The 12,024-nt window shown below is 49.0% G+C and overlaps 1 protein-coding gene and 1 non-coding gene across 2 annotated transcripts; both read right to left on the bottom strand.

The window, feature by feature from the left end:
* Nucleotides 1-1,154: 1,154 nt before the first annotated feature.
* On the bottom strand, nt 1,155-8,380 carry triap1 (TP53 regulated inhibitor of apoptosis 1). Its single transcript, XM_072497564.1, has 2 exons — nt 8,188-8,380; nt 1,155-1,692 (listed from the first exon to the last, which is right to left on the bottom strand). Exons 1-2 carry the CDS (start codon nt 8,332-8,334, stop codon nt 1,600-1,602), a joined length of 240 nt encoding a protein of 79 aa, XP_072353665.1. The 5' UTR covers nt 8,335-8,380; the 3' UTR covers nt 1,155-1,599.
* Nucleotides 8,381-8,726: 346 nt separating this feature from the next.
* Nucleotides 8,727-8,799, bottom strand: trnak-uuu (transfer RNA lysine (anticodon UUU)). Its single transcript has one exon. It is a non-coding gene; the product is annotated as a tRNA-Lys (tRNA).
* Between the last annotated feature and the right edge of the window lie 3,225 nt (nt 8,800-12,024).

Raw genomic sequence — 12,024 nt, 5'->3', positions numbered from 1 at the left:
GGAACTTGAGAGAGGAAACCGGAGCACCCGGAGGAAACCCTCGCAGACACAGGGAGAACGTGCAGACTCCGCACAGACAGTGACCCAAGCGGGAATCAAATGTGGGACCCTGGAGCTGTAAAGCAACAATGCTAACCACTGTGCTACTGGATGCACCAATGTACTTCCAGAAGTGAATGTTAAATAGCAATCCAAAGCAAAAATGTTAATCAGCTTCTCCCACTTTACATTTTACTACTGTAGCCCCTAATGAGGTAAGCTAACTCACAATAAACCAAAGAGCAAACCTGGAACCTTCCCCCCCCCCCCCCCCCCCAGAACCACAATAGGATTCTTTCTGCCCTCACTTTCCACCGCACATCCTCTGTATCCAATCCTGTTACTTTCAGTGTGATGCCATGTCCAAATACATCTCTCTTCCATTGGAGCATTGCAAAGGGACTGTTCTCTTCATGACCCTCTGGTACCATGCAAGTACAGGATATGCAACACTTGCCCGTTTATCTCCTCCCTTTTCACCGTTCAAAACCGCAAAAGCCCTTCCTGATTAAACACAAATTTCAACTTTATAATTTAGTATATCGTCCTTGCTGCTCACACTACAATCTGCTCTACATTAGGGAGACCAAATGCAGATAGGGTGAATTCTTTGCAGAGACCTTGCTTCAGTCCATATATATGGCTGGTGGCCTGCCATTTTTTTAATTAAATTTAGAGTACCCAATTCATTTTTCCAATTCAGGGGCAATTTAGCCTGGCCAATCCACCTACCCTGCACATTTTTGGGTTGTGGGGGCGAAACCCACGCAAACATGAGGAGAATGTGCAAACTCCACACGGCCAGTGATCTAGAGCCAGGATCGAACCTGGGACCTCGGCGCCGTGAGGCTGCAGTGCTACTCACTGCGCCACCTGTGGCCTGCCATTTTAATTTTCCACCATGCTCTCACGCTGACCACTCTGCCCTAACATATGCATGTTCATAATAATGAAGCTCAATGCAAGTTTGAGGAACAGCACCTAATCTTTCAATTCAGCACTTGACAGCCTTCTGGACTGCAAAATCAAAATATGTAACTGGACCATAACATAGGTCTGTGTCGTGAATGAAGTCAACTTGTTATGTTGAAAATTAAATAAAGCTTAAACAAAGGCAAGTTTTGAGAGAATATATTAAAACTCTTTGTTACAAAATGTTACTTCACACATATATATATATATATATATATATAATGCAATGTGCTCAGTTGGAGCAGGAGGCAAATTGTGATCTTATTATACATTAAAGCAGCACATTCTTATTTGGGTATCATTGTTGTATTTACAACTTCCAAAGACACAACTCGCAGATTAGAAAAACTGTACAAGGGAAATACAAAATTCACCCAGCTTCATGATTTTTTTTGATGAGCACTGCCGTCATTCTGAAAATTAATTATTTTTTACAATAACCAGAGAGCCCGACATTAGTCTATCAAATCTTGCTGTCAGCAGCTGATCCTGATACTGTCGACACTTTGTTACGGAGATGTCATTACCACAGTAATGCTGATTTAACAAGAAAAAGACAACTGGGAAAAATCTAGTGCCATTTTCACATCACGATGAACCAGCATTTCCATGTGGCTTTTCCCGCTTGGATCCCATGAATTCCAGTCCTTCAATTGGGATTTCCTTTTCTTTGATGGCTTTCTGCAATTAAAATAATTTTCTCTCATTAGCAAACACCAGCTATGCTGGAAAACATGAAGCCAACCACAGAAAAATAATAATTTCAAAATAAAAACTGGACAAAACCAAGCTGTTCCCTCTTCCATTGGGTGCCATGCCCCAAGAGTTTAAAAAAAATATTTTTTGCCATTAAGCGGCAATTTAGCATGGCCAATCCACCTACCTTGCACATCTTTGGGTTGTGGGCGTAAGACCCACACAGACACGGGGAGAACGTGCAAACTCCACATGGATAGTGACTCGGGGTCAGGGTCGAATCCGGGTCCACGGCTTCATGAGGCAGCAGTGCTAACTACCGAAGAGAGCATTGGATTGGTTCATGATTATGTTTGGCAAAGTACTGCAGTGATTTACGGTTGTCTTCTGCCGTGGTTGGCTGACCAGAAAATATTCCACTCATACCGTCTGCCATCAGGTATATTGGAAGGATTTACAGGCTGATAATTAACCTGTTTGGCCATATTATGTCCACGCCTTCTGTCCACGCCAAGTCCTGGAGGAGGACTTGAACCTTAGCTCAGTGGTATAAATGCTACTACTGCAGCACAAAACCTCCCACTTTAGTCAGCATTTGGTGATAATATAACCGTGATTGTTTCCACCAAGTCAAAATGTTATGGTTTATGCTCCATTCCAGAGACTTGAACATGTGGGCCGTGATTCTCCGCTCCCGGGACTAAGTGCCCGTGCCGTCGTGAACGCCGTCGCGTTTCATGACGGCGCGAACAGGGCCCGGGCACGACCTGTGGGGGCCAGCACGGCGCTGGAGCGGTTCATGCCGCTCCAGCCTCCTTACGCGGTGCCAAATGGGTGCGCCGCCATCCCGCGCATTCGCAGTTGAGGCAGCTCATTCTTGCACGGGGTTCTGGGGCCGGCCGCGGAAGGAGATGGGCCCGGGGTGGAGGGGGGGGAAAAGAGGCCGGCCCGCCGATCGGTGGACTCCGATCGTGGGCCAGACCCCATCGGAGCCCCCCTCCGTCCCCCCACAGGCCACACCCCCAGCACTCGCGCACAGTTCCCGCCAGTAGCGACCAGAGGTGAACGGCACCGGCAGGACTGTCATTTTTTTTGCCGGCTGCTCTGCCCATCTGGGCCGGAGAATCGGCACTCGCCGTTTGCGGTGATTCTCGCGCTGCTGGTTTTGGGGGGGGGGTGGGTGGGAGAATCGCGTACGGGTGTCGGGGCGGCGTGGCACAACTCGCGTGGCGCCCCAGCAATTCTCCCATCCAGCGTGGGGGGGGGGGGGGGGAAATGCCCATAATCTAGTCCAACACTCTGTGCAATGTTGAGTTGCACTGTCAGAGGAATAATCTTCCAGATGAGATGTTGAACTGAGAACTATCTCTGGTGTAATGACAAATATAATAATCTTTATTGTCACAAGTAAGCTTACACTAACACTGCACTGAAGTTACTGTGAAAAGCCCCGAGTCGCAACATTCCGGCGTCTGTTTGAGTTCATGGAGGGAAAATTCAGAATGTCCAAATTACCTAACAGCGCATCTTTCAGGATGTGGGAGGAAACCGGAGCACACGGAGGAAACCCACACAGACACGGGGAGAATGTGCAGACCATAAGACACAGGAGCGGAAGCAAGGCCATTCGGCCCATCGAGTCCACTCCACCATTCAATCATGGCTGATTTCAACTCCATTTACCTGCTCTCTCTCCATTGCCCTTAATTCCTTGAGAAATCAAGAATTTATCAACTTCTGTCTTAAAGACACTCAACGTCCCGGCTTCCACCGCCCTCTGTGGCAATGAATTCCACAGACCCACCACTCTCTGGCTGAAGAAATTTCTCATCATCTCCGTTCTAAAGTGACTCCCTTTTATTCTAAGGCTGTGCCCCCGGGTCCTAGTCTCCCCTGCTAATGGAAATAACTTCCCTACGTCCACACTATCTAAGCCATTCATTATCTTGTAAGTTTCTATTAGATCTCCCCTCAACCTCCTAAACTCCAATGAATATAATCCCAGGATCCTCAGATGTTCCATCGTATGTTAGGCCTATCATTCCTGGGATCATCCGTGTGAATCACCGCTGGACCCACTCCAGTGCCACTATGTCCTTCCTGAGGTGTGGGGCCCAAAATTGCCCACAGTATTCTAAATGGGGCCTAAGTAGTGCTTTATAAAGCTTCAGAAGTACATCCCTGCTTTTATATTCCAAGCCTCTTGAGATAAATGACAACATTGCATTTGATTTCTTAATTACGGACTCAACCTGCAAGTTTACCTTTAGAGAATCCTGGACTAGGACTCCAAAGTCCCTTTGCGCTTCAGTATTATGAATTTTGTCACCGTTTAGAAAATAGTCCATGCCTCTATTCTTTTTTCCAAAGTGCAAGACCTCGCACTTGCCCACGTTGAATTTCATCAGCCATTTCTTGGACCACTCTCCTAAACTGTCTAAATATTTCTGCAGCCTCCTCACCTCCTCAATACTACCTGCCCCTCCATCTATCTTTGTATCAACGGCAAACTTAGCCAGAATGCCCCCAGTCCCGTCATCTAGATCGTTAATATATAAAGAGAACAGCTGTGGCCCCAACACTGAACCCTGCGGGACACCACTCGTCACCGGTTGCCATTCCGAAAAATAACCCTTTATCCCAACTCTCTGCCTTCTGCCTGACAGCCAGTCGTCAATCCATGTTAGTACCTTGCCTCGAATACCATGGGCCCTTATTTTACTCAGCAGTCTCCTGTGAGGCACCTTATCAAGGCCTTTTGGAAGTCAAGATAGATAACATCCATTGGCTCTCCTTGGTCTAACCTATTTGTTATCTCTTCAAAGAACTCTAACAGGTTTGTCAGGCACGACCTCCCCTTACTAAATCCATGCTGACTTGTCCTAATCCGACCCTGCACTTCCAAGAATTTAGAAATCTCATCCTTAACAATGGATTCTAGAATCTTGCCAACAGCCGAGGTTAGGCTAATTGGCCTATAATTTTCCATCTTTTTCCTTGTTCCCTTCTTGAACAGGGGGGGTACAACAGCGATTTTCCAATCCTCTGGGTCTTTCCCTGACTCCAGTGACTTTTGAAAGATCATAACTAACGCCTCCACTATTTCTTCAGCTATCTCCTTTAGAACTCTAGGATGTAGCCCATCTGGGCCCGGAGATTTATCAATTTTTAGACCTCTTAGTTTCTCTAGCACTTTCTCCTTTGTGATGGCTACCATATTCAACTCTGCCCCCTGACTCTCCTGAATTGTTGGGATATTACTCATGTCTTCTACTGTGAAGACTGACGCAAAGTACTTATTTTGTTCCTCAGCTATTTCCTTGTCTCCCATCATTAGATTACCAGCGTCATTTTGGAGCGGCCCAATGTCTACTTTTGCCTCCGTTTGTTTTTAATGTATTTAAAGAAACTTTTACTATCATTCCTAATGTTACTGGCTAGCCTACCTTCATATTTGATCCTCTCTTTCCTTATTTCTCTCTTTGTTATCCTCTCTTTGTTTTTGTAGCCTTCCCATTCTTCTGACTTCCCACTACTCTTTGCCACATTATAGGCTCTCTCTTTTGCTTTGATGCATTCCCTGACTTCCTTTGTCAGCCATGGCTGCATAATCCCCCCTCTGATAACCTTTCTTTTATTTGGGATGAACCTCTGTACTGTGTCTTCAATTACTCCCCAAAACTCCTGCCATTGCTGTTCTACTATTGTTCCCACTAGGCTCTGCTCCCAGTCGATTTTCGTCAGTTCCTCCCTCATGCCCCTGTAGCTACGTTTATTTAACTGTAACACCTTTACATCGGATTCTACCTTCTTTCTTTCAAATTGCAGACTGAATTCTACCATATTATGATCACTGCCTCCGAAGTGTTCCCTTACTTTAAGATCTTTTATCAAGTCTGGCTCATTACATAACACTAAGTCCAGAATGGCCTGTTCCCTCGTGGGCTCCATCACAAGCTGTTCCAAAAAGCCCTCCTGTAAACATTCAATGAATTCCCTTTCTTTGGGTCCACTGGCAACATTATTTACCCAGTCCACCTGCATATTGAAGTCCCCCATGATCACTGTGACCTTGCCTTTCTCACATGCCCTTTCTATTTCATGGTGCATTTTGTGCCCCTGGTCCTGACCACTGTTAGGAGGCCTGTACATAACTCCCATTATGGTTTTTTTGCCTTTGTGGTTCCTCAACTCTGCCCACACAGACTCCACATCATCTGACCCTATGTCGTTTAGTGCTATTGATTTAATTTCATTCCTAATTAACAAGGCAACCCCACCCCCTCTGCCCACCTCTCTGTCTTTTCGATAGGTTGTGAATCCCTGGATGTTTAAATGCCAGTCCTGAACCCCCTGCAACCACGTCTCTGTGATGCCTACCACATCATACCTGCCAGTCACAATCTGGGCCACAAGCTCATCTATCTTGTTCCGTACACTGCGCACATTTAAAGATAGCACCTTTAATTCTCTATTGACCGTCCCTTTTTGTTTTTTTAGTGTGGTGGACCTTGGTTTACTGAGCTTTCCATACACTATCATATTTTGTGAGATGGGGACTATCGTAACCTCTCCTGAGTTCTGTCTTTTGTGCTTTTTTGTATTCCTAAGCAGCCCACTGATTACTTCACCTCTTGGTTCCCGGACTCCCCCCCCCCCCCCCAATCTCTAGTTTAAAGTCCTATTGACCACCCTATTTATTCTTTTCGCCAGAACACTGGTCCCAGCTCGGTTCAGGTGGAGACCATCCCAACGGTATAGGTCCCCCCTGTCCCAAAACTGATGCCAGTGTCCCATGAAAAGGAACCCCTCTTTCCCACACCACTCTTTCAGCCACATGTTAACTTCCCTTATTCTTGCCTCTCTATGCCAATTTGCACGTGGCTCAGGCAGTAATCTGGAGATTATGACCCTTGAGGACCTGTTTTTTAATTTGAATCCTAGCTCTTTATAATCTCTAAACAGGTCCTCTTTCCTAGACTTGCCTATGTTGTTGGTACCAACATGGACCACAACAACTGGACCCTCCCCCTCCCTCTCCAGCATCCTTTCAAGCCGGTCAGAGATGTCCCGCACCCTAGCACCGGGCAGGCAACATACCACACGGGACTCTTTATCCTGCTCACAAAGGATACTATCTATCCCCCTGATAATAGAATCCCCCTACAACTACAACTTGCCTATTTACTCCCTCCCCTTGAATGGCCTGCTGAACCATGGTGCCTTGGTCAGCTGACTCATCCTTCCTGCAGCCCTGTTCGCCATCCACACAGGGAGCAAGTGCCTCGTACCTGTTGGACAGGGTCAAGGGCTGAGGCTCCGGAGTTCCTGACTGCTGGTTCCCTTTACCTGCCTGACTTGCAGTCACACCCTGCTGTCCCTGGCCACTGGCAGGATTTAAACTACTTACTCTGACAGGTGTGACTGCCTCCTGAAACACAGTGTCCAGGTAAGTCTCCCCCTCCCGGATGTGCCTCAGTGTTTGAAGCTCAGACTCCAGCTCATCAGCTCTGAGCCGGAGCTCTTCGAGCAGCCAACACTTACTGCAGATGTGGTCACTGCAGCTAGCAATGGGATCTGCCAGCTCCCACATCAAGCAGCTCAAGCACATCACCTGACCAGCCATCTCTAATTAATTACTTAGTTTAATTTAGGTTTACGAGTTTAGCTGTGTTTTTTTTTAAATTTGGGGCAGATTTGCTATCAACCAATCAGATCACAGCTTCTCTCTGACATCACTTTGGGGGGGAAAAAGTGGAAAACAGGAAGTTACCATTAGGTTTTTATACTCACAGAGACTGCCCCTCCTCCTCTGAACGGCTCCCGAAACTAGGCCCGAAGACAGAGAGAGAACAAAACAGTAGGGAAAAAGCACCTTCTCCCACTCTGTACCGAATTACCTCACTGCACCAAATTACCAAGTTTCAAATTCCCCTCTGGATGTGTCTCACTCACTCAGGCTGTGTCTCTTTGACGCCGCACAGACAGTGACCCAAGTCAGGAATCAAACCTGGGACGCTGGCGCTGTGCAGCAAGTACCAGCAACACCCACTGGTCAGGTGGGCAGGAAAGTTGTCAAATGGAATTCAACCCGGAGAAGTGGGAGGTGGTGCATTTGGGGAGATTGAACAAGGCAAAGGAACACACAATTAATGAGAGAACAGAGATGTAGAGGAAGTATGGGGCTTTGAAGTGAATGTCTACAGATCTCTGAAGGTACCAGGACAGGTGGTCAATAAAGGTGGTTAAGGCAGCATATGGAATCCTTTCATTTATTAGGATATAGGATAAAGGATATAGTTACACTAGAGGGGCTACAAGAAGAGATCTACGAGGACGTTGCAAGGACTGGAAAATTTGAGCCGAGAGGAAAGATTGGATAGTCTGGGGTTGTTCTTTCTTGGAGTAGAGGAGGCCGAGGGAGGTTTGATTGAGATGGCCCTGGCCCCCTGGAAAGGTGGTGGAAGGGGGTGACCTTACCTTCACGCATTCCTGATACTGTTTAAAGAGCTCGCTGCACGGATCCGCGCTCCGTTCTCCCTTCAGGAATTTCTCAGCGAACCAGCGGTTGAAGCACAGATCGTATCCGCGCTTCAGCTCCAAGCACTCGGTGCCCACACTATTCATATTCACCCAAATGGCCGTAGGCCCTGCCGTCACTTCAATTGAACATCATCCGTTGCTCACGTGACACCGACGCCGGGCAAATGCGCGCGCCATATTTCATATTGGCAGATAGCTTTGAGGGGCGCCATGTTTAATGCTACCAGATAGCCTCAGCGGCCGGTTGTGCCTGAGGTGCCATGTTTCATATTGGCAGGTCTCTCCCGCTGCGCCTTCTTTTATACTGGCAGATCGCTCTCGTCCCAGTGGTGCCAGCTGCGACATCATTGATACTGGAGCTGCAATTTATTCCTTGCGGGAGTGGAATTGGCCCGTTCCTCCGTACCAATCTTAACTGTTTGAACGTAAAGCGGTGCAGAATCAACACAACACAATTAAACAAAAAAAAAAAGCACCGCCCGAACAGGGACTTGAACCCTGGACCCTCAGATTAAAAGTCTGATGCTCTACCGACTGAGCTATCCGGGCCCTGGGAGAATGTGTTAACAATAACATATTACAGCACAGAAACAAACCATGTTTTCTACTTTGTAAATATATTTAATTATTTTCTCCTCATGTGTTTATTCAATTTATCCTTAAATACATCTGTTATTCACCTCAGCCGCTCGCTGCACCACCAATTTATACATTCTAATCACTCCTCATTTGCATGCTGAATTTAATATCCTTATTATTATGGTCTCGCCCCACCCCAGCGCCATCCATAAATACGAACAAAATCTGGGAGCGAGAGCGGGCACAGATTTAAAGTAATTAGTAAATGGAGCGAAAGCGACACAAGGAAAAATTCTTCACGCAGCAAATGGTTGAGGTTTGGAAAACACTGGTTGAGTGTGGTGGAGACAGGTTCATCAGAAGCATTCAAAAAGGAATTAGTCTATTCTGTGGCAAGGAGGAATGTGCAGGGTTTTTTGAGACCATTAGACACAGGAGTAGAATTCGGCCACTCAGCCCATCGAGTCTGCTCCGCCATTCAATCATGGCTGATGTGTTTTTCATCCCCATTTTTTGCCTTCTCCCCATAACCCCTGATCCCCTTATTAATCAAGAACTTATCTATCTCGGTCTTAAAGACACTCAGTGATTTGGCCTCCACAGCCTTCTGCGGCAAAGAGTTCCACAGTTTCACTACCCTCTGGCTGAAGAAATTCCTCCTCATCTGTTTTAAGGGATCGTCCCTTTAGTCTGACATTGTGCCCTCCGGTTCTAGTTTTTCCTACAAGTGGAAACATCCTCCACACGTCCACTCTATCCAGGCCTCGCAGTATCCTGTAAGTTTCAATAAGAACCCCTATCATCCCTCTTCTTATACCGTCAATTCACTGTGAGACCATGAGAACGAGTAAACATTAGGCTTTAATATCCATGAACTCGCCTGCCAGAGTCGGCTGTACAAATGAGTGCCACCCACAGGTGGCCGGACTATATATGGCCCCGGTGAGGGCGGAGCCAGAGGCGGAGCTCACCGGGGTTCCAGTACAGTACCTGGAAGTAGCCTGTATCATCACTTCCAGGTCATGGGTCACATCATTATACAGACAGTACAGACAGCTCATGCATTAGGTGAAGTACATTCACCCCCTGTTAAAAAAATCAAGTCCAGCGGAGGTGACGTGGGGTCATTGGAGATTCAGTCTATCTGGAGGCCGGAGCATTCTTTTAGACCTCCTCAGCTCTGGCGATGCGGCGGGTACGGTCATTGCCGATGGTGACTCCGGGGGCGTCGTGTTTGGAGTTTGAGCCTCAGTCCGGCGTGATGGAGGGTGGGGGTAGGCAAGGGGGTGGCAGGTGGCGGCAGTGCCGGCGCGGGCCAAGACAGGAGACCCAGGGGGGCGCAGGGGGTGGCTGTAGGCAGCGGGGAGGGGGGCGCGTTAGCAGGGGAACCAGCTGGCGCTAGATCTCGTAGCGAGACCGTATCGTGCCATCCGTCCTGGTGCACGATGTAGGTGTACTGGGGGTTGGCGTGCAGCAGCTGGACCCTCTTGACCAGGGGGTCGGTCTTATGGCTCCTCATGTGCCTCCGGGGAAGGACAGGTCCTGGAGTTGTCAGCCAAGATGGAAGCGAGACCCCGGAGATGGACTTCCTAGGGAAGAGAAACAGGCGGTCGTGAGGGGTCTCATTCGTGACTGTGTAGAGGAGTGATCTAATGGAGTGGAGGGCGTCAGGGAGGACCTCTTGCCAGCGGGGGGGGTCGGGAGACTTCTAGACCGGAGGGCCAGAAGGACGGCCTTCCATACCGTCACGTTCCCCTCTCCACCTGTCTGTTTCCCTGCGGGTTATAGCCCGTAGTCCTGCTCGAGGCGATGCCTTTGCTGAGCAGGTGCTGGTGCAGCTCATCGCTCATGAACGATATGCCCTGGTCGCTGTGGATGTAAGCAGGGAAACCAAACAGTGTGAAGATGCTGTGCAGTGTGATGCGACAATCAATTCACATGAAACCAGGAGTAGAAGTAAACTGTGGCTTTAATCAACTAGAGCAGTGCCTGCCTGCGACTGATCTGTTAGTGGGAGCTGCCTACAGGGAGACTGCTCTTTATACCTCCCCTCAAGGGGTGAAGCCAGGGGCGGAGTCCACACAGGCCCCAACATGCTACATCATAGGTAATACCTTACAATGGTCCATAGGTGGAGCCCACATGGGCAACAGCATAATACAGATATGCACATGGTGAATTGTTACAGCAATACATTCACCACATTCACCCCCTGTTAAAATAATGAAGTCCGGCGGGGGTGAAGGGTTCATAAGCTCAGCCTGTCCGGCGCACGGATTGTGCGCTGTGATCGCCGAAGCTCTGGTATCGCAGCTGGCCCGGGCGTCGAACTCAGCCGTGCTGGCATCGGTAGTGAAGTCGCCGGTGTGGGCACAGACGTGGACTCCGGGAGCGTGTCTTCTGGGGCTTCATTCCTGTGGGTCGGTGAAGGGGGAGTGGTGGGCGGGAGGGGGTGCGGGGGCCATGTAGGGGCGGGGGCGCTGGTCAGCGTGGGTTGGGTGGGGTAAGATGGGGTGGCGGTGGTAGTGGAACCTGCGGGTGCCAGGTCCCGGAGGCAGACCGTATCCTGTCGGCCGTCGGGTTGTTCGATGTATGCGTACTGGGGGTTGGAGTATAGGAGCTGGACCCTCTCGACCAGGGGGTCGGACTTATGGCTCCTGACGTGTTTGCGGAGCTGGACGGGCCCCGGTGTCTTCAGCCAGGGTGGAAGCAAGGCCCCGGAGGTGATTACCTGGGGAAAACAAATGGACGGTCATGAGGGGTCTCGTTTGTGGCCCTGCAAAGTAGGGACCTAATAGAGTGGAATGCGTCGGGGAGGACCTCCTGCCAGTGGGAAACTGGGAGATTCCTAGACCGGAGGGCCAGGAGGTAGGCGATGCCCTTACTGAGCAGGTACTGACGCAGTTCGTCACTCATGAACGACGAATCCCGGTCACTGTGAACGTACATGGGGAAACCAAACAGGGTGAAGACACTATGTAGGGCTTTAATGACGGTGGCCGCGATCATGTCGGGGCAAGAGATTGCAAAGGGGAAGCGGGAGAACTCGTCGATGATGTTGAGGAAATATGTGTTGCGGTTGTTGGAGGGAGGGGCCCTTTGAAATCGATACTGAGGCGCTCAAAGGGCCAGGTGACCCCCGGGTGGCAGAGGTCGGATAGCACGTAGTCGGTCATCTTGCGCGCTGGCGCATGT

This window comes from Scyliorhinus torazame, chromosome 1 (assembly GCF_047496885.1).
Source record: "Scyliorhinus torazame isolate Kashiwa2021f chromosome 1, sScyTor2.1, whole genome shotgun sequence".
NCBI lineage: Eukaryota > Metazoa > Chordata > Chondrichthyes > Carcharhiniformes > Scyliorhinidae > Scyliorhinus > Scyliorhinus torazame.
The sequence above is the reverse complement of the archived record's forward strand: the minus strand, read 5'-3'. Positions and strand labels throughout refer to the sequence as shown.